Below are 23154 nucleotides of genomic sequence, written 5' to 3' on the forward strand. Positions count from 1 at the left end.
AAAAACTATTGGCAAAAGAAAGATGTAAAAGAACCCTGCAATGAAAAAATATTGTAACGTCAAAATAATTCTATAACGCCAAAAGAAAGATAAATACTGTCAGGATGCAAAAATGTCATAATGTCAAACTAATGTTGTCATGTTGAATGTTGTAGTGTTAAATAAGTGTTATAATAAAAAATAAAAAAATAAATATCAAAAATTTAGATAGAAAGCATCATCATCAGTTTGACAAAACACATTCTGCAAATACTCACAACACAACTAAATACAGAAATGCGCTGCAAAAACAGAAATATGTTGCAAATACTCACAACACAGCTAAATAAGAAACGTGCCACAAATACTTACAACACAACTAAATACTAAAACATGCTGAAAAAACTGAAATACTCTGCAAATACTCACAACACAACCAAATACTGAAACACACTGCAAATACTCACAACACAACCAAATACAGAAATGTGTTTCAAAAACAGAAATACGTTGCAAAAACTCACAATACAACACAAATACAGAAATGTGTTGCTAATATTCACAACACAACCAAATGCAGAAATGTGCTGCAAATACTCACAACACAACCAAATGCAGAAATGTGCTGCAAATACTCACAACACAACCAAATGCAGAAATGTGCTGCAAATACTCACAACACAACCAAATGCAGAAATGTGCTGCAAATACTCACAACACAACCAAATGCAGAAATGTGTTGCAAATATTCACAACACAACCAAATGCAGAAATGTGCCGCAAATACTCACAACACAACCAAATGCAGAAATGTGCCGCAAATACTCACAACACAACCAAATGCAGAAATGTGCTGCAAATACTCACAACACAACCAAATGCAGAAATGTGCTGCAAATACTCACAACACAACCAAATACTGAAATGCACTGCAAATACTCACAACACAACCAAATGCAGAAATGTGCTGCAAATACTCACAACACAACCAAATACTGAAATGCACTGCAAATACTCACAACACAACCAAATGCAGAATGTGTTGCAAATACTCACAACACAACCAAATGCAGAAATGTGCTGCAAATACTCACAACACAACCAAATGCAGAAATGTGCTGCAAATACTCACAACACAACCAAATGCAGAAATGTGTTGCAAATATTCACAACACAACCAAATGCAGAAATGTGCCGCAAATACTCACAACACAACCAAATGCAGAAATGTGCCGCAAATACTCACAACACAACCAAATGCAGAAATGTGCTGCAAATACTCACAACACAACCAAATGCAGAAATGTGCTGCAAATACTCACAACACAACCAAATACTGAAATGCACTGCAAATACTCACAACACAACCAAATGCAGAAATGTGCTGCAAATACTCACAACACAACCAAATACTGAAATGCACTGCAAATACTCACAACACAACCAAATGCATAATGTGTTGCAAATACTCACAACACAACCAAATGCAGAAATGTGCTGCAAATACTCACAACACAACCAAATACTGAAATGCACTGCAAATACTCACAACACAACCAAATGCAGAAATGTGCTGCAAATACTCACAACACAACCAAATACTGAAATGCACTGCAAATACTCACAACACAACCAAATGCAGAATGTGTTGCAAATATTCACAACACAACCAAATGCAGAAATGTGCTGCAAATACTCACAACACAACCAAATACTGAAATGCACTGCAAATACTCACAACACAACCAAATGCAGAAATGTGCTGCAAATACTCACAACACAACCAAATACTGAAATGCACTGCAAATACTCACAACACAACCAAATGCAGAATGTGTTGCAAATACTCACAACACAACCAAATGCAGAAATGTGTTGCAAATATTCACAACACAACCAAATTCGGAAATGCACTGCAAATACTCACAACACAACCAAATGCAGAAATGTGCTGCAAATACTCACAACACAACCAAATCCTGAAATGTGCTGCAGATACTCATAACACAACTAAATACAAAAACACACTGCAAATATGTACAACAACCAAATACAAAGATTTGCTGCAAATACTCATAACACAACTAAATATAGAAACATGCAGCAAATACTCAAACACAACCAAATACAGACACATGCTGCAAATACTTACAACACAACTGAACACAGAAACGTGCATCAAACATTCGCAACACAACTAAATACAAAAACGCACTGCAAATACTCACAATGCAACTAAATACAGAAACCAAAAATACCCACAACATTGTTTATTTTCATAAGTGTTGCTGGGGTCCCCTTGAAACATCTCTTTTATGGAAATGAACCATTGTTTTATTAGAGTAAAAGTGAGCATTTGAAGCTTGTTTCTGTATTTGGTTGTGTTGTGAGGATTTGCAACACGTTGTAAGTATTTGCAGCATATGTTTTGCCAAACTAATGAAGATGTTTTCTTAATTTGCTAGTGCCTTTTCTATTCGCATGTGTTTTTTAAGTTGCAGAGTGTTGAGCTCTCTCAACCACCACAGAAAAATGTTGTACGCCAAATTAAATGCAATGTCACAAAAATCACAAAGAATCTGGTACCAAAAAATAAAAGCTGAAAACTAATTTTATGACAAAATGTTGTAACCTCAAAAGAATCTCACAATATCAAAATAATGTTGGAATGCCAAAAGCATGTTGCAATAATAAAAAAAAAAGAAAAAAAGAAAAGAAAAAAACATTGACACATTGTGAAGAATTGCAATGCCATAAACAATGCAATGCAAAATGTGAGTGATAATTTTACAAATGTGCTGTAATGGCAAAAAATGGGATAATGTCAAAGGTATGTCAACATCAAAAGAAAGTTGCAATGTTAAACTTGTAAAAAAAAAAAAAAAAAAAAAAAAAAATCATAAATTTAATCTAAGCCACAACTCAAAGGGAATTGTGTAATGCAAAAAGAATGGCAATGTCAAAAGAGTGAACTTGGCTCAAGAGGTGTCAGGTCATTATATCATGTTCTGCTTTGAGAAGAGGCATGATGGTATTCAAGCACTATCCAAAATGAGCTGCAGCCATGCAGAACGACGTTCCTAAAGTTTACTTTGCAACCCATCTGCTATGGGAGCCAGTAGGATCACTTGACAACAGCCTCAGTGGTGACTCAAAAATGCGTGCCTTATTTCACATACTCCCACCCAAAACACCTGGCACAGACAAGTGTGAGATCATTTAGATAAAAGCTGGCAGCGGATCTGTATCCTGGACTCCTTCCATATCGCCGAGTCCCACCACATGCTTGGTGTCATCCTCAAGGTTTTGCCTGCCTAGGGGAGCAAGAGCCCAAGATAAGAGAAAGAGAAGCCCTCGGTGGTGGTAATTATTTCTGCAGCTTCCATTCTGTTCCGCCCCGCAATGCACGCCTTGGCGACTGCTCGCCGCTCACCTGGCTCTCTCCACCACATCAGAAGGAGGATGAGAGCTCGCTCTCCTCAGAGAGAACCGCAGAACCGCCCGGCTTTTCATAAACACTGGCAGCTGCTGCGGCAATTAGCCATGCGCTCTGTACTTTTACAACAATGCAATCCTCCCTGATCTCCACAATTAGCCTCTTAATTGGGTCTAAACAACCAAGGCGGAACAGATAAATAAAAAAGCCGAGGAGAGCGGAGGGGTTGGGCAGCTGAAGCTCGAGAAGCCAAATGCTCTCGCTCAGCGGCCTTTGGCATTTTGCCGTTTGTGGCGGAAAGGCGATGGAAAACACTGTGAAGGAAAAAAGAAAAACTCTGTGTGATGCCTCATATTCAGATTGAAAGTGACATATCTTTGCCCTTTACTTCCCCGTCTAACTACCCAGCTCTGTGAAATGCTAACATTTCGTGTGACAGGGTGTTATGGTGACTTTTAAACACGCTGTTGAGTGCCTCATGACTTGAAGATGCTTTATATGACCCAAAAAGCACTTGACGGAACAATAAGCATGTCTATATATACATCTTCATAAGGTGATCCCATTCTAATCTCTTAATTAATGATCCTTGCATGTCATTATAGAGTGCATACCTCATCATCCCTTAATTAACATTAATTTGATGTCTAGACCCACAATAAAAATTGATGATTTTTACATCACTTTCTGTATTTATGAACACACACATGGGTGAATCGCACCAAATCTATCAAGAACATATACGGGTCATACAGTATTTCATATTTTAGATTTAGTAAATTAAGCCTGTTTTAGAACAATTAAGATTATATGATGACTCTATACAGTTAGGTCTCACTAGTTAACATTAGTTAATGCATCAGTTAAAACAAACAACCTAAGAGAAATATATTTTTACAGCATTTATAACCATTGTTAATGTTATTTAATAAAAAAGTATTAGTTAATTGTTTGTTCATGTTTTTTTTTACAGTATTAACTAATATTAAACTAATGTTACAAATTTAAAAATATATTCATATATGAAAAAATAACATTAAAAAATAAATGCATAGTATAGTTCATTAACCCCTGTAGCTACAGAAATTAATGTTAAAAATGAAACCTTTTTGCTAAGTGTTACTATTTTTATGACAATTAAGCACATTTCCCCACATTATTTTTTATTAATTTAATGCAATAAACAAACAAAAGCAAACAAACAAACAAACAAATCCAATTTGTTAAGTATGTATACACAATGGTAATGTGCTACCCATGCAATATAATGCAATATTACGTTTATGCAATTTTAATAAATGAGACAGTACAATAATGAGATGGATGAATGAATGGTGGGTCAATAGATAGATAACAGTAAAAAGGAGAAATCTTTACTTAATTGTTACGAAATGATGTCTCACTGGTCTTCTGGTTTTCTCACCAAAAATAAGCTTTATTCTTTATTTTATATGTGCAAAATATATTATATATATATATTTTTTAATCCTTTTTGGTTACAATTCTTGCACACCATTAACTACGACACTTGCCTCAATAAACTTCTCATTTTCTGCTTATTAAGGCGAGACACTGTAGGTGAATAGGGTAAAAAACAAAAAAAAAACAAAAAAAAAAACCTAATAGTTATCACTTTACTTAAACAGTTAATTGATTACACTAATAATTTCAAACATTTTTGGTATTACAAGTTTTCTAAAATGTTAGGTTTTAAATACGCAATTTATGTATTATTTAATGCAATATGCGCTAATTTGCATAAATTTCTAGTACAAAAATCGAAACACTGGATAAAGTCAGTTTCAAAATTCTTGTTTATTTATTTTTTTTTTATTTTTTTTGACATATTAGAGTCAAATGTTTTTGCAGAGGGGATTTTGGGTATCTCATTTTGTCACTCCATGATTCAGAAAAAAAACTTAGAACAGACAGAAAACATTTTTATTTATTTATTTATTTATTTATTTATTTATTTATTTATTTATTTATTTATTTATTTATTTATTGTTTTACCATTTTTGGGGGAATAAAATGTTGTATAAAATCAAGCAAATTATATATGAACAAATCCCTCTGTAAAAACCTTCAGAATATAGTTAGGAATAAAATGTAGGAGATTTATTGCTCCAAATCTAATTTTGAGAAAAAGGCCTTTAAAAATATGTATTGCAATTGAAATCTATTGACACAAGTAGATAAAGTGCTATAATAGAAACACTTAACAGTGTCTTTTGGGTGTTTTCTTTTCACTAGTCTGAAAAAAAAAAAAACTTTATGAAACACCAAAAAAAAAAGCCCCAAATCTCAAACTTGGCAGGTGCATGAAAAAACTGTGTTTTTGCCTGCAGTGTCTCCTCTTAATAGTTAATAAGGTAGTTGCTAAGTTTAGGTATTGGGTAGGAATGGGGTGTAGAATATGGTCATGCAGAATATGTGCTTTATAAGTACTAATAAACAGCCAGTATGTTTATAATAGCCATGCTACTAAGCAACTAGTTAACAGTAAGAATTGGTCCCTATACTAAAATGTTACATTTGATTGTTATATATATTAATATTCAATCACCAGTGTTTCCTTTATATTATTACAGATATCAAATAATATCAGTCACTTACATCACAGAGGCTCGGATTAATGCCGGAACGTCCATGCTGCATAATCTGACAAATCATTTTGTTACAGTGCATTATCAGCAGAGCAAGTGCAACAGCAGAACTTGCCCATGACACACTACTACTACAAGGTCGCTTGCTTTCATAGAGGCCTTTTCTTGTCCATTTATTCCAGAGGAACATGTCTCAACTAAGGGTTTTTATTTTGACTAGTGGTTCCTCTCAGCAGGTAGAGTTTGAGGCCTGTGTGTGTCAGCTGTGAGTGCTGACAGCAGCGTCTGGCCCTCACACACACCGCTCCAGCAGGGGAGCCCGGCTGCAGCGTACAGCATTTCTATATCAGCAGCACACTCAGTGTGCAGCCTCCACAACATCACACACACACACACACACACACACACACACACACACACACACACACACACACACACACACACACACCACTTATAAAGAATACAGGCACCATCTAGTGCTTTCAATTGGCAAAGACTTATAAATACAAAAGTACATATTTAAAATACATGCACAATACAAACTTAAATCACAATACAAACTTTAAAATGCCCTCTGAGCTCCTATAGTATGTTACTAAAATTGATATTCACATTTTAACTGCTCAATTAGTGTTGGGTCTGAGTCCACCTTGTCAAGTCTGAGTCAAACAATTTAGTTTGAGTGGGAGACATTTATTAATGTCTTTTTATCTTAATTTTACCTTGTTACTTTTGTTATCTTTAATGTTACCCATGACATGGATTCGTCTGTTCTCTGAACAATATCCAGTTCAAAATGTGTCAAGTCTGAGTAAAAGTCCACCCAAGTCAGTCCGAGTTCAAGTCCAAGTCCCATGTCCAAGTACCTAAACTCAAATTTTATGCAAAATAATGCATAAAAAAAAGAAAAAGAAAAAAAAAAATAGTATGGATAATCAAATAAACCTGAGTTGCTTCAGTCCAGTAAGTGTTCTATATATATATATATATATATATATATATATATATACACACACATTTATTTTATGAAAGATTTTAAAGCAAAAAGACATGTACCACAACCTAAAGGGGGACTTTTTTACAATTACACTACACAATAGCATGGTAATAGATATAACAATGTTACTGTATTTGGTCTTAGCGGAATAGATCTGCTATGTGCTGCTGCTGCTGAATTCCTGCTGCTGTTGGTTATTGCTGTAGTTGTAGATTATAGCTGCTGCTGCAAGCAAGTACAGGAACTTATACTGCGAAAGCATATGGCGAAATGGTGCTGTGAGTATTTAAGACATACTGCTGCTGCACAAATAGCATAAAATAACCCATAGCAGATCTATACAGGTGGAGCTGGGAAGGTGGAGGGTTTCAGGGGTACTCTAAAAGCGCACTGCGAAATGTCCAAGTGAATGCTACCAGCCTTTTTAATAGCTGCAAGCTGTAAGCTCATTGGTTGCGTATGCAACATGAACCAATCAGCTTGTGCCAAGTTGTATAACTTCGTCAGCCTGCATCATCTAGAGTTTCATGGCAGAACTAGGTATTTTACTTGCTGTCAATCTGATGACAGAAATCGTATTCAACAGGTTTTCAAGCTTAGTTTTGATCATGCTGATAATTTGCAGGCCTTAAAATACGTGTCAAATAAGATACAGCAGGCTTTCTAGGGTTATAAACTTTATTATTCTGCTTTTGTCACTATGCCTACAATATAAAGAGCAGTTTTCCAGCTTCAGACAGCAATATTTACACTACAGAAGCAGCACGAAGTCCTTGACATGAATCCAGCTTCGATAATAAATCGTTTCAGGTAGTGTGGTAACCAGCGAGAGTGTATTATGATAAATGTCTGAGAACTGTAGCATTTTTTTTTTTTTTTTTTTTTTTTTTTTTTGCTGCTGTGGGATAAACATCTGAATTGTGTCCAGTAACGCTCTACCGAGGACAACCAAATGAATGGAAATCAATGGGCATAAGACCAACAGAGATGTGTTTTCATAGGCATGTTTCCACAATAAAATATCTGAGAACACTGAGGTTTTGTAATGCGATCAAACGGAAATATTTATTGACAGAAAATGTTTAGCAAAATGCAAGAAATATTGTTAGAAGAAATATGGTATTTTAATATGGGTCTGAGGAGAATGATACATCATGTTCAGTGACCCATAACAGATTGCTGGAGAAGATCACATTCTGATTTCACTTTCTTAAAGCATGGCCACATTTATTTTCACACAGCAAAATTCCAAGGGTGAAATGGAGGCTTAATGAGCCTTTTTTTTTTTCAATGCAGAAATTTTCTGGGAATGTGCAAGACTTCCAGTAAACAGCTAAACTACCAGTGTGTTTGAACTATATAAAATAAATTAAAATATTAATATTGATAACAAGTGCTAGTTTGCATTATGAAGCTAAAATAACTAGAAGCAGCTCACACAGGTTTAAAATGACTGCGCCCACTCTTGTGTTACATAACATTGATAGGAATCTGCGCAATCAGGTATTTCATGTCATGTCATTCATTAAATTTGTGTAGAAACCATCCTATATTTGATCTGGGCCTCTCTTTTAGATGTGAAATCCATCGCAAATGATCTTGAAATTGGTTTCAGGTCGCACCCAAATAATGCCATTAGCATGTAAATAGCATCAGTCAATGTCCAAATTCTTTTCTTAAGCATGGTGAGTGGCAAGATTTGCTTAGATTTGCAGTACTGTAGTGCTCTGATTCTTCCACAAAGAACAGATCATACACATGCATAGAACCTGACATGACACTATGGACTTTTCCACATTACAAATCTGAATGTTGGCATGGATTTTAGCGTATGTGCAATCTAAGATCAAATCTGTAAACACATCTTTTATAATTAGTCCCCTGATGTAAAATACATGTGCAGAATTGTTCACAAATGAACCTTCTCAGGTTTATATGCTTAAATCCACCACAATGTTCAATAAACAATTCTTTACACATATTCTTCATCAAGGGACTTTTTTTATCTTAGATTGTGCATATAAATCAATGCCAACATTCCTTTTTTTTTTTTTTACTGACATGCAGTTTCACCCTGTTGACCAATCAAAAGCGAATATTACCAATGGATAACTGGAAATTCATAATTAGAGGGGAGTTCCAAACTGGTTCATAAGGTTTGCAACTGAGAACCAGTTCCTTTACCAAAACTGATATTCATGACAGTTCTTAAAAGTGTGGTTTTCTACAAATGTGGACAGAACATCTCACTAAAATACTGTGCAAATGACACTCTCAATTATTTGTGGTGATTAAAAAACAAAAACAAAACAAAAAAAACAGTGTGAGTAGTGTGGTCTGATTTATATATATATATATATATATATATATATTTACTAATATATATATATTTACTAATATATATATATACTAAAATAAAATATATAAACTATATATATACTATAAATATATATACTAAAATGTATTTAAAATACATTTATTTCATGCTAAGTATACTACAAATACATTTTCATATTATGTACTTAATAAAAAAATACCCTGCAACTGTATTTTAGTATACTAAACTGGTATAATTAAAGTCTGCTTAATTAGAAATGTGCTTTGTGCACAAGTAGTACTGCAAATAAAGTTTCATTAGAAATTTTATGTCAATAAATATGTTAATAGACTTAAACTATACTTAGTATGAAATAAATGCATTTTAAGTCTAATCTTTTTGATCCATTTTTTTTATTAAAAATAATTTAATTTAATTAATTATAATATATAAATATAATATTTTACATTATAAATAAAAGCATGGATAAAACTTGACATATATTACGAATTACTGTTTATTGTAATTATTTAAAAAAATCGTTCTTTTTATTTTTTTATTTAATTGTATTTTTATTTGTTTATTTATTTATTTATTTATTGTCAGCATGTCTGGCATAATACAATAGGCATCCATGATACCCTACTTTACTCAATTGAAATCAATCCAAATGAATGCATTCATTGTAAGGTAATATTCACACGTTTCACATACAGGATGTATTTACATGATTTATTATCATTTTACTTTCAATTAAATTAGTTTAATGGCTTTTCTTATGCACTTGAGAATTTTTTTACTTGTATATGCATTTTGTATTGAACACCGCTCCAGTATTCACACCGAACTGTTGTGATTAAAAAGCTGCAATGAAGAATACAAAGTCTCACGAGATGTTGCGAGACGCCAAGGACCAATCAGGAACGCGTCTTCATGTAAACGTACAAAAAACATGGCGGCGATGTGAGAGAGCACTCTTACCTGAGTACCCAAACATTTTGTGGATTTAAACCAAATATCGCAAAGCTTTTGTGACAATTTCAACCGAGTTATGACTACAGGAGTGGTACTGTTCATCCTAGTAAACATAAGCCATGACCGACAAGAGAAACATCGGTGTGCGCCAAATATCAGATGCGAGAGAAAGTCGGAGCAGAACTTCCAAAGTTGCTCAGATGAATATGAAAACAAAGAGACGAATCGGACACAAACAGTCCCAGTCTCCGTCTTGTCACACTTCATACAATGGTCGCAAAGGTAATACATTTGTAAGGCACAGCAGAATGTGTGTCAGTCGATCGCAACGCAGATGCATGTTTATACTTAGAAAACAGTACTTAAAGTTGTGTCGCAGTGGCATGGTGGTAGTACCGTTACATTGAATGATTATCATATTCATATATAATGTTATTTACATGACACTTCAAAGAATATCATGATTTTATAGTGGAACATGTTCAAAGACCCATGATACTTCTTGTTAGTGTCGACGGGTTGTTATTTCCCCCCCATGCTAACCGTAGAGTTGTCATTATTTATTTAATTTTCAGATTTTATGACCCCAAAACGTCGACCAAGAGTCAGATTCAACGGTAGTTACAGTGGAGACTCGCCTAATGAGACTGAATCCCCACAAGACATCATCTGGGATACCAATTCACCCTCTCAAAACTTGAATGGCAAGTATGATCATACAATTTAAAGTAGTCTATATTCATATCCTCTTAAACAATTGTACAGAGTAGGGTTTGTAGTTTGGTGGTGTGAGCAAAATAATTTTCCATTTCTTTCATGGATGCAAACCAAAAAGCAAGATTGTTCCAAACTAATATTAAACAGTGAGTTATAAGCAGTAAAATTACAAGTGTGTGTGTGTGTGTGTGTGTGTGTGTGTGTGTGTGTGTGTGTGTGTGTGTTTTATCTTTATTTGACCTGTTACTGTCTATTTTTGTTCCATATTTCCTTGTCTCATGTAAAACAATAGTATATTTATCATGGTATAAACTCTAGCCGATTGTTATAATTTCTGTCTTATAGCATTGTTTACGTAAGGAATAATTGACGACGGGCCGTAGAATTCTTAGAAAATAATGCACACCCGAGGTGGTGATGCGGTCACGACGCGAAGCGGAGTGGCCGTTACACCTCGGGTGTGCATTATTTTCGTAGAATTCTACGGCCCGAAGTCAATTATTCCGCTTATACTACAGTTACCACACCTCAAGACATCGATCAAATGATATATTTCAAGACATTCGTCCCGTTTTCATCCTTAAAACGCTATTGTGAGTAGGATTAATTTCTTACGCAGATCATTCAACAGCTTCGTTGCTAGTTCCAAAACGTCATTTTAGAACTAGTAACGACGCTTGGGCTGTTAATAGCAAAATAATGCCGTTAATAATGAAGTTTAGACAGACCGAAAGACAAGCAGACAGACGGAAAGAGTGAGGGAGAGAAACTAAGTGTATGACTTTACCTCTCTCACATCTGTGTCTCTCAAGGGTGACTGGCAGCATCGTCTCTACTAACAGTTAAACTTTAAGTTCATTTTCTTCCAGACCACGCCGTTGTCTCCTCGCGTTTGGGAGCTGTCATGTCGTTGTTAAGTTGTTAATCGTCAGAGCAGCGCTAACAACATTAGCGCGAATGCTAACGCGAGTGCAAACTGTAACGTTATGTGTGTGCGTCTGTGAGGTGAGTGAGAGAGGGCGAGAAAAAAAGAGTTTGTGCTTTCCGTACATGATAAAACGTAATATAATGTGGAAAAAAACATGGAAATAATGTGTCGTTTTTATCCTGATGTTTACTGTATTTATTAGCTTGGCCAGTGTTATTGTGGGTTTTAGTTATTTTGCTGTTTTGGGCTGTAAGGACCTTTGAAATAACTGAAATCGTATGGCGAAGTGATATAGACATGCACTGCGGTCTAAAGCTGCCTGGAACTACGTTCGCCGTGCGTTTCCCTGAATATAATGCATACCCCTGGAACGTTCATCAGCCAATCAGATTCAAGCATTCAACGGCCCTGTAGTATAAAGATGAATATAACTTTGTATTTCATATACATTTCTATCCATTCACAGGACAAGAAAATGCAAGAGTCATTGAGATATCAGAAATTGTCAGTAGGATTGCACCAAAAGTAAGTACTAAACTGAGTCAAATATAGACAATTAAATGGAAATGATGGATGTCATGGTAAATGTAATGTAACTGTCATACCATATTTAAGGTTAAGAAGGCTAATGAAGGGGATTCAGTGTTGCAGTGGATTGGAGATGGTGCCATACCCTGCACTCCAGAGATCAGACAACCCAGAGTCAGGAGGATCTCAGCACGGTATGTGTCCTCTATTTAATAACATGATGAATACTTGAAAGATGCTGTAAACATTTTTCGGACTATCATACATACAATGACTGTATTACCTAACATCGGTTAGGTGCACATTTTATGTTATATGTGAACTTGACCTCTACTGTACAGTTGTAGCACACCAAGCATCTCTCCACCATCTTTATCTCCATTACACCACTGGATCTGACTTTGTGAAAAATGTATTGTAACTTATTGTAGGCTTTTGAGGCTGTTAAGGGAAATTGTCTTATCGATACCTCTGTTGTGGTATATTAATGTGGTCATGCATCCATCGCTAAAAAAATGTTGTAAATTGTAAAATTTACTTTTTCACAAACAATTTTAACACTGAAATTGCTAGTAAATTTTGCAAATAATAAAGAAATGGCAAGTAAATAAATATTGCATTAAATATGCAATTTAGAAGTAGAATGACTAAAAGTGTATTATTATTATTATTATTATTATTTATTTGTAAAATGTTCCAGTAATCTTTGATTCTATTTACTTTTATTTATTTATTTTCCGTGTAGAAAAGCATTTAAGTCAGTGGCAAAGAACATGTTCATGATAACATAAGATCTACTGTAAATGCACGTGGCAAGTCTTTAAAAAACGTACACAATGTATTCATGTTAGTTTTGAAAAACCTTTATACCTATATAAAGTTGAAGTCAAAAGTTTACATACACCTTATTTTACCAAAATAAGAGGGATCATTTAAAATGCATGTTATTTTTATTTAGTACTGACTTGAATAAGATATTTCACATAAAAGATGTTTACATATAGTCCACAAGAGAAAATAATAGATGAATTTATAAAAATGGCCCATTCAAAAGTTTACATACACTTAGTTCTTAGTAATGTTGTTACCTGAATGACCCACAGTGTTTTATGTTTTGATTTGTTTTGTTGTGTTTGTTTTTTTTTTGTTTAGTGATAGTTGTTCATGAGTCCCTTGTTTGTCCTGAACAAGTTAAACTGCCCGCTGTTCTTCAGAAAAATCCTTCAGGTCCAACAATTTTTTTTTTTTTTTTTTTTTTTTTTTTTTTTGTTTTTTCATTTTGTGTATTTGAACCCTTTCCAACAATGACTGTATGGTTTTGATATTCATCTTTTCACACTGAAGACAACTGAGGGACTCTGAAACTATTACAGAAGGTTGAAACGCTCACTGATGCTTTAGAAGGAAAAACAATGCATTAAGAAAATGAAGATTACATTTTTCCTATTTTGCCGAAATATCATATTTTATTTTTTGATTTAGTACTGCCCTTCAGAAGCTACAGAAGATACTTGTATGTTTCCCAGAAGACAAATGAAGTTAAATTTGCCCTGATCTTCAGAGTAAAAAAAGTTTTTACCCCTCAGCTCCTAATACATTTTCCTTCAGTAACTTCAATGAGGGTTTTAACCTTCTGTAATAGTCCCTCAGTGTAAAAAAATGGATCTCAAAATCATACAGTAATTGATGGAAAGGGTTCAAATACACAAAAAATGCTTAAGCATTTTTACTTTATTGATTGCTTGATTGAAAAGCATGATCATCTTAAAAGAGATGTACTCAAATCAATGTAACAATGGCTTTTTTCATGTATTTTAACTAATAGATCCATGCAAGTGACATGTCATTGACCAGTTTGTTTTTGCATACACACTAAAATCATCATGTCATTATTTTTCCATCTATTTCCATTAGGCAAAACAATGTTGAGGACCTGATGAAACTTGCCAAGCAGTTTGACATCAATATGACTCGTCAGGACAAAGAAAAACAACAGGCGAGCACAGAAAAAAGAAATAAACTCAATAAGCCACAAAGTGATGGTGCAACAACAGCAGAAAGCTCAACATCAGCCTCAGTCTCATCGGAACAACTGACCAGCTGCTCAACTCAAGCCCGCCAGGAAGAGGCGGAGCTTCAGGCGTTGTTTGATGGTCCCACTCAGCACGTAAGTGGGAGGCTGAGCCCACCATCAGTAAACTGCACACCAGAAAGCAAAACTGAAGAAGAACCAAAGTCAAGTTCTTCAGCAATCAAGAACACTTCTGATGCACCTAAAGCTGCAAAGGTGGACTTTGATGATGACTGGGAAAACGATGACCTTCTGAATGACCCGTTTGTATTGCAAATGACTCAGAACCCAGTGCCTTTGGATGTAGCTCAGAAACCGAGCACTGCTCAGCTTGCGTCTTGCTCTAGCAAATGTAATTTGGTGGCTAAGGTTAATCCCTCTGTATCTAAAGGCAGAAACATCTGCTTAGAGACTCAAAAGAGCACCAGCAAAAGCAGCACCTTTACCAAGACCCTTCCTGAAGTTAAAACTAATCAAAGCACTTTTAGGTTGAAGCCACCTGCTTCTGCCCAGAATCGTACTACTGACAAGCTGCTAAAGCCTTCACCTGTGGACCAAGTGACGCAAAAAACACAGTCATCCCAGAGTTCAAGTCAAGTTGAGCTTAATAGAATGACCAAAGACTGCGGAGTTTCAAGTCAGGGTTCTTCTGCTCAGTTTGATGGGGTTTCAGAGGAGGACATGAAGTCTCTGTTTGATTCCGATGGTCTGTGGAATGACGAAACCGACGATGATCTCCTTTTTCAGGCTTGCGAAAATGTGGAGAAGTTATCGGCTAGTCAGGAACAGCAAAGACGCAACGAGGAGTACAAGAAATTTGCACATGACAAATCAAGAAGCTTTGCATCTAAAGCACCTTCTTCTTCTGGCATTAACAATAGGGCCCAACCACAAGAACCAACAAAGACCACACGCATCTTTGCCCGCTCAAATTCAGTACCGTGTGCAAGTGGCAGTTCTGGATTTAAACAGGGCTACAGTGTGTTGCCGGCAACTAAAAGTTCCAGCTCTGCATTAGGAAGTCATAGTACTCCACATTATGGACAAGCACAAGGGAAAACTGCCTTAGGACCCAGGGCTGGTTCTGTCAGAGCCACGGACACCTCACAGACTATTAGGCCACACAGCGCAACAGGAGGAAGTGCTTCTAACTCCCACCACTACACCTTCAAAAGACATCTGTCTGACTCCATGACGCTAACCAACAAAGGTAAGCTTTGTACACTGTGGCACCTGCAGAACATTAGCTCTGAAATTGCATCATTGAATGCTCCTACAGGAGATGACTGTAATAGGCAAGTTTGTTTAACCTGTTAAAGGAACAGTTCAGACATAAATGAAAATTCTGTCATTTACTCACCCTCATGTTGTTCCAAACCCATATGACTTTCTTTCTTCCATGGAACACGAGGGAATGTTTTCAGGGATATTCACAATGCTCTTTTCAACTCAAAGTTTTTTTTTCTCTAAAATATAAACATAAAAAGCACCATAAAATTATTATAATTGTCGTCCAATAGACTCATACACTATATTATAAGTCTCTAGAAGCCGTTTGAGTGATGAACAAATTCCAGAGTTTTTCTTGTCAACAGAACTTCATTAGTTTATGAAGTGCTTATTTACTTTTGGTAATGAGAACAAAGACAATTGTGCATCATGACTAACAAAATTTTCATTCAAACTGGTGGCATAAAAAGTTGATTTTTGTTTATTTTAATCTAATTTTTTTTTTTTTTTTTCAGTTTTCATTTTAATGGTTTAATTAAATAATCAAAAGCATGTCTAATTAATTGAAATTATGAAAAAAAATGTATGTGTATATATATATATATATATATATATATATATATATATATATATATAATTACAATTACAATTTTAGGGATATATAAAGTTTTATTCTTCCTTTTTTACTGTTTTAATGGTTTAATTAAACGTAAATAATTAAGAGAACGTTCAATCAATATAATACATAAAACTTTACAAATTAATAATTTTCAGTAGTAAGACACTGACCCATTTTATTTTTTCAGAAACTTTTCTCTTTTTATTTTTTATTTATTTATTTATTTTTACTGGTTTAATTAAATTTAAATATTTAAGAGCATGTTGAATCAATACAATTCATAAAACTTTAACAAATTAATAATTTACAATAGTAAGACTTTTTGTGTCAGTTTTCTTTTTAATGGTTTAATTAAATTTAAATAATCAAAAGCATGTCTGATTAATTTAAATTATGAAATATTATTATTATTATTATTATTCTTTTTTTTAATTTTTATAAATGAATTACAATTTTAGGGCTCTATAAAATTAGTTTTATTCTTCCTTTGTTTACTACCCTGGAAATCCAGAGGTCTCGCGAGAGCACAATTTGAATTGTCTCTGCAAGACACTCTGGCATCGAGCAATGATGCACTTACTACATTACGTAAGCAGTTCTGGGAACCAATCAAATCGGTGTATCTGATGTAGGCGGGCCAGAGGCGAGCTAAACTGATGACGACAGCGCTGCGACGTCCGGAATCATTTAGTAAACATTGAAAGATGGCTACAGATGAACACCAGTTGTTTGAAACGGCTTTGGCCGCTACAATGAACGAGTTAGACTTGGCTTTTCATATAAAAGAGGAACAGAAAACCGCGCTCGAATCGTTCCTTTGCAAGAAGGACGTTTAATCTATCAGTTCACACTAGAGGTCGACCGATGTATCGGTTTTGCCGATTAATCGGCACCGATAGTTGATTGGCCGACCTATCGGTTATCGGCAAAAATCCTTGCCAATAGTTTTTCCGGGTTGCGTTCTTTGCTGAAGCGGCTCACGCTCCGCTCCGCTGTCATAGAGTATGAGAGGTTAAGCCCCAGACCCATGTTTAATGTCAGGATTGTTACCATATATTTGTATTGATTTATATCCAGCTGGTGATATTCTTAGCCAGCAAAGTTGCAGATTTAAAGACGTGACGTGAGAAAGCAAACTGTGTTAATTCAGCCGACAGAATCCTGCCGAGTCACAGCGCGCCATCGTTTTACAGATTACAGATCTGTCCCAAATCATTGTTAATGTTGATAAAGACTTGACCCTGGGCTGGAAGATTGAGTATTGTGCATTTAAGCAAAATATTTTTTTTATTTCTGTAGCTCTAATAATGTCTGTGTGCTTCATATAGAGCTATAATTTATGTTTTAGCCTTTTCGTCAGGCAGCGGAAGCATGGTAGTTACGCACTTTATTTTACAATGCCATTTTCCTGTTCTTATTTTATTTTAATAACTGATCAACAAAAATATCTATTAAAAATTAAGATAAAAATTATACAAAACGAAATTCGTTTAAGAAGGGATTTTCCACAAATAAAAACGTACGAAGTGGTCAAAAATTGTGTCTGACCCTCTCCAATTCTCCAGGCATATTGCCGTCCAATTCATACCACGTCCTTTATGACATTTACAAATTACACAAACTTCTTTCGTAATTAACATATTAAACTGAAACAAAACAAATAATATTTAAACATAAATGTAAAACAGAAAAGAAATTGTTTCTGAAATGGCTGCAATTAACGATATAGATCGCACTTTCTCTTTCCGTTTGATCTGTTCTTTAATCTAACCTTTGCCGCTTTTTTTATCATTCTTGAAGTGAACATTTGCCCGTTTGGTGATTAAATAAACTGTTTTAGATTTCTGCTTGAACTACACAACGTGTCCTGTGTGTGTTTAATACCTGCACGTTATCCGTTAACGCAGCGCTGCACTTTTGTCCGGTTTCATTAAGGGTGGGTAAAAAAAAAGGATTCTCCGATGCATCTCAATCCTCTCTTCAATGAGCTTGTGTTTTTTCCCGCATATGGCACGTGCGCACGCTGGAGACGCGGCAGGCTTCATTGCACAGGATTTGCACTGTTAGCTACGTGTGCATTGTTTGACAGTGTGAACTTTCAACCGCAGTTTTTTACTTTACAGATGCCTTAATTTCTGTAATGCGGTACTATTAGATGCACAAAACTCGCGCACTGACAGACTTTCACTTGTGCTTTGGGTTTGTTCGTCCTAAAAAGCTCGATTGCGGATGCGGTTAAATGCACTTGCATTTTCGAATACTTTTATAGGAAACTGATGTACAGTACACACAGTCAGTTATGTTTTTAGAGCAGGACAAAACATTTGATATATCGAAATAGATCTGTGCATTCGTTTTAATGCAGCCTGTTAAAGAAGCTACTGTCTACGATCTCATCAGTAATAATCAAATGATAAAGAAAAAAGAACACTTATTTTAAATAAGTAATTGTTTAAAAAAGTAGCCTGCTTATATAATGGAAAAATCAATTAGATATAAAATGTAAATGAAAAATGTAACCATGTGCAGTAATATTGAAAACTGAGAATGTGACGCATGGTTTTAGTATTTAGTTGATATTGAAAATTGTAATTAAATTGAACCTAATTTTAAGATGGCAGTAGGCCTACTGACATACAGAGATTCCAAATATAAACAAAAGGCATAAAACCTGCAATTTTACATATTGTTAAAATGTAAAGATTCACACCCCTTTACAATGAGCCCATTTGTAACATTAACTAAGATTGATGAAAGCTGTAGAATAGAAGTGTTGTTCCTTGTTAGAGTCTGTTAATTTCAACATTTACTGTAATGTTAAATTTTGAAGTTTATTTTATTAACATTAATGAATTATGAAATAACTTTGATCAATATATAATTAATATTAATATTTTTATTTATTTACAAAGTATGGTTTAGTATTTTTTTTTAAATAGTAGATTACTATTTTAGTTGCCGTTCAGTATCCATTTTCAAAAACTATCGGTTAATTAATCGGTATCGGCCAGTGTGGTCCAACCTAGCTATCGGTATCGGTAAAAACCAATATCGGTCGACCTCTAGTTCACACCGTGTATTGTTGTGATTGGTTGTGGCGTTATCCAATTGCGTGCAGTGAGAGTTTCAAATGCATGCTTGGTGCCACCCCTCGAGTTGGACCCTTTTCATTGCTTGATGCCAGACCCTTAATCTTAATAGATTGGGGTCTGGATTTTTTCCAGGCTATTTGTTTACTGTTTCATTCATAAAACTTTAACAAATGAATAAATTACAATAGTAAGACACTATGACTTTTTTTCAGAAACTGTTTTCTGTTTTTATTTTAATGCAAATTTTATATTTAATAGACTTCATAGTTCTCTCTTTTTTCTTTTTTCACTTTTTTTTTTCACTACCTTGATTTATTCATCTTAAATTTGCCTCTTTTTTTTTGGTTTCCACAATTATGTGTGCTTTTTCTGCATTGTGAGGATAATAGGACCCTGTAAAGCATACCGTTTACAAAAAATATTATTGTATAAGACAGTATAGTTTGAGCTGGTAATCAAACTTGTTCACATTTACTTTATTACAATAGTGTACTCATCATAATGTCATAATGTATTTTTTTAGATCACACTAAAAGGACATGTTTGAACATGTTTTATTTGAATGTTGATACTTGTTTCAATTAATATAGAAACAAATTTAAAATTTGGTTTAATTTTGGCACTTTCTTATTGAAAAAATAGGATGCCATTTTACTCACAGTAAAACTGACCAAAATACAATATAAAAATTTACTAAAATGTCAAAAGACAAAATCTAAAACAAAACAATGTTATTGTTCCCTGAAAACATTTTCCTTGCCATCACTATTAAATCTCATTTTCACTTGCACATTTTTTTTTTTTTTTGCCAGTCTGCCAGTTATGAGAAACATGAGAAACAAAGCAATTGGTGCCCTTAATGTTAAACCGGGCAAGTTTGGATATTTGGGAACATGAATGAGATTTAGAGCTACAGTAGAGGGAAATAAGTTTTAAGTGATCATTTTTGGTCTGTTTCTCTCATAAAACTATAGTGTGGCTGATGAAGACTTGAAATATTGGGTAACACTTTAGTTTAGGGACTAATTAAACATTGAAACTCGGGGGTTACAACCCATGCTTTAAAAAAAATCACATCTCCTAGTTGTAATGCAGAGTAACATAACACAACTTTTGTTTTTGTTGTTTTTCAGTTTTTATTCCATCCCATACGACAGCCAAATGTTCAGCCGCTGAGATCGAGAGGAAAAAACAGGAAGCAATTGCGAGGAGGAGATTACGGATGCAGGCCAGCCAAAAAAACGGAGCACCTACATAGGAAACCACAGAGGAGTCTGTACTGTACTGAATGCCATGGATGTTTAGGGCTCTAAAGGAGTAAATTACGTAATTACGACACTGTAACGATTGCAATGAGGCCTGAGAAACGTTTAGCCTGGAGATTTCACACTAGTCCTCCAAACCCATTACTAATTAAGAGTTCAACACTAATTTGTCTCTTTGAAGGAGATGTTACTTGAAGATTTCTCATGCTTTTCTGAATAATGTACTGCAGTGTTATATCTGTCTAACTGCCAAGCTAAATGGGGTAGAGTTACAAAAAAAGCCATTTCTCGCACATTACGGTTCCGTTATTACGACCCAGTATTGTCAGTAAAATTAATGTCAGATGTCTGCAGTCTATTCTTTTATTTTTTCAACATTTGATGAAGCATTTCTTACATGTTTCTTCTAAATTGTGAAAGAAAAGGAACTTTGGATTATGTCTGCAGTTACAAATGTGAGTTTGAGAAGGATTGAATATAGTGTTTACCTGTTATAAATGGAGGGAAAAAATACTTGAATTTGTTAATCAAGGTCCTGGAGATCAGTCTCTTTATTTTTGTTTGTTGTCTTTATGTTCCATTTTCCTGTTTAAAACTATTATCACAGTATTAAAAGAAGCAAATAAAAAGAAACAAACATGTGACATTGTATATTGTTGCTTTCAGAAATTTCTATTAAAAGATTTTGAACGTTTACCGACAGCAATCTCTGGGTCTCTGTCAGTGCCTAACAACGTAATGGCATAATTACATCCAGAAATAGCAGTTCAGATGTCTAAAGCTCATTCACAACAAATTACCTTCTTAATGTGTAATGCTTTTGAATATAATCTCTTAAAAATGACATTTTCTAGGCTAATAATAAAATCTCACCCTCCACACCTGGTTTATTGTATATATCACAATGTTAGTCATTGTGTGCCTCGGGGAATGTGGGCATATCGTTGGGATCCGGCCCCTGGCCCGTCTCAGGTGTAAGTCCCGCAGGTGTGTGCGTGTTTGGACTCCGCCGGTCGAGACGTAGCACGGCGTATTGTAGCGTAAACCCCCTCGCCCCTCCTCTCCCGCACAATTACTGTAAATCAAATGCCACAGTAATTTGGCAAGACGATGAGGACTTTTTTATTACTGTGATTATGGTTATGATGATGACTACAATTTATTCCAAGCAGATGATGAAAACGCTGGGCCCTACAGGTGTTGAGTTCATACAATATAGAAGTTGGTGAAGGATTTTTCTGTAATGTGGCATTATCAAGCTGCTGTGGAACAGAGTAATGGGTGTTTCGGTATTTTTGCGTCAAAAAATGGAGAGCAATTACTGATTATTGTGATGGATCCGTGCCATGCAGCGGGAGCGTACTCTGGTATCAAGCTGTAGTAATTACATCAAATTACTGTGCCTTGGTGCCAGATGCAATTTGCATTTCAGCATACTTGTTGGTTTGGGCAGAAACAAGATAACGGTTCTCAGACTAACCAAGAAGGAAACTCTAACTGTAAATTAGAGTTTGGAGACTAAAGCGATCTGGAGCAGATGTTAATGTGGTGTCTTAAAGTGTAGTGTACAGTGATGACATTGTGCTTTCCAGAGAACTAACAACACCTAGTCTTTATCACTCACCTGGCTTTTCAGTGGTGCCCGATGTAGTGTCATGCCCCCACTTACCAAAGTCAAACCAACCAGTGAGAGTCGACGAAAGGTGCTAATTTGGGCTCTGACAGAGTGTGGTATCTGTATGTTAACAGCATTAGGACACAGTATGCGTGACATTCGCTGAGTATATGTTCTTTGAACTTCAACATCCTGGGAAATTACAGGTCTTTAAAGGACAGTTTACCCAAAAATGGAGTTTCTGTTATTATTTATTCACTTTCATGTGATGCCAAACCCATATGACTGTCACGATGTAGGCAGGAACACACGAACAACGACGTAGTAAAAGACGAATATTTAATAAATCCAACGGAATACAAGCAGACACAGGAACAGCAGGGTAAGACATCCATATAACATCAAAGACCGACAAGAGTACAGGGGAAAACACACACCTTAAATACACAGACTGATTACACATCCAGGTGGAGACAATGAAGGAGGAACCAAACACACACTGAACTGCGGGGGAGAATGGGAGAAACCAATATGAAAGTCCGGGGATGTGACAATGACGTTGGAACTCAAAATGAAATGTTTTGAAGAATCTTTATTCAGGCTTTTTCTATAAAATGATAGTTTATACATTATAATTTTATGCATTCTACACTCTTAAAAACAAAGGTGCTATAAAAGGTTCTTCACAGCGATGCCATAGAAGAACCATTTTTGGTTGAACAAAGAAACAGTCAAAGGTTCTTTAAAGAACCATCTCTTTCTTACCTTTTTAAAATCTG

The 23154-nt window shown here is 35.1% G+C and overlaps 1 protein-coding gene across 1 annotated transcript; it reads left to right on the forward strand.

The window, feature by feature from the left end:
* The first annotated feature begins 10300 nt into the window (after positions 1-10300).
* etaa1b (ETAA1 activator of ATR kinase b) lies at positions 10301-21454 on the forward strand. Its single transcript, XM_073834672.1, has 6 exons — positions 10301-10592; positions 10886-11014; positions 12422-12480; positions 12571-12677; positions 14398-15764; positions 20629-21454. The coding sequence occupies exons 1-6, from the start codon at positions 10430-10432 to the stop codon at positions 20751-20753; spliced, it is 1950 nt and encodes a 649-aa protein (XP_073690773.1). The 5' UTR covers positions 10301-10429; the 3' UTR covers positions 20754-21454.
* The last annotated feature ends 1700 nt before the right edge of the window (positions 21455-23154 follow it).

The sequence above is a fragment of the Garra rufa genome, chromosome 2, assembly GCF_049309525.1.
Source record: "Garra rufa chromosome 2, GarRuf1.0, whole genome shotgun sequence".
Classification (NCBI taxonomy): domain Eukaryota; kingdom Metazoa; phylum Chordata; class Actinopteri; order Cypriniformes; family Cyprinidae; genus Garra; species Garra rufa.

Bases quoted from the DNA above. Each gene is read 5' to 3' on its own strand.
- etaa1b (XM_073834672.1), top strand. From the start codon at position 10,430: ATGACCGACAAGAGAAACATCGGTGTGCGCCAAATATCAGATGCGAGA. The intron at 11,015-12,421 runs GCAAGTATGATC...ATCCATTCACAG, and splicing joins ACCCTCTCAAAACTTGAATG to GACAAGAAAATGCAAGAGTC. The intron at 12,678-14,397 runs GTATGTGTCCTC...TATTTCCATTAG, and splicing joins GTCAGGAGGATCTCAGCACG to GCAAAACAATGTTGAGGACC.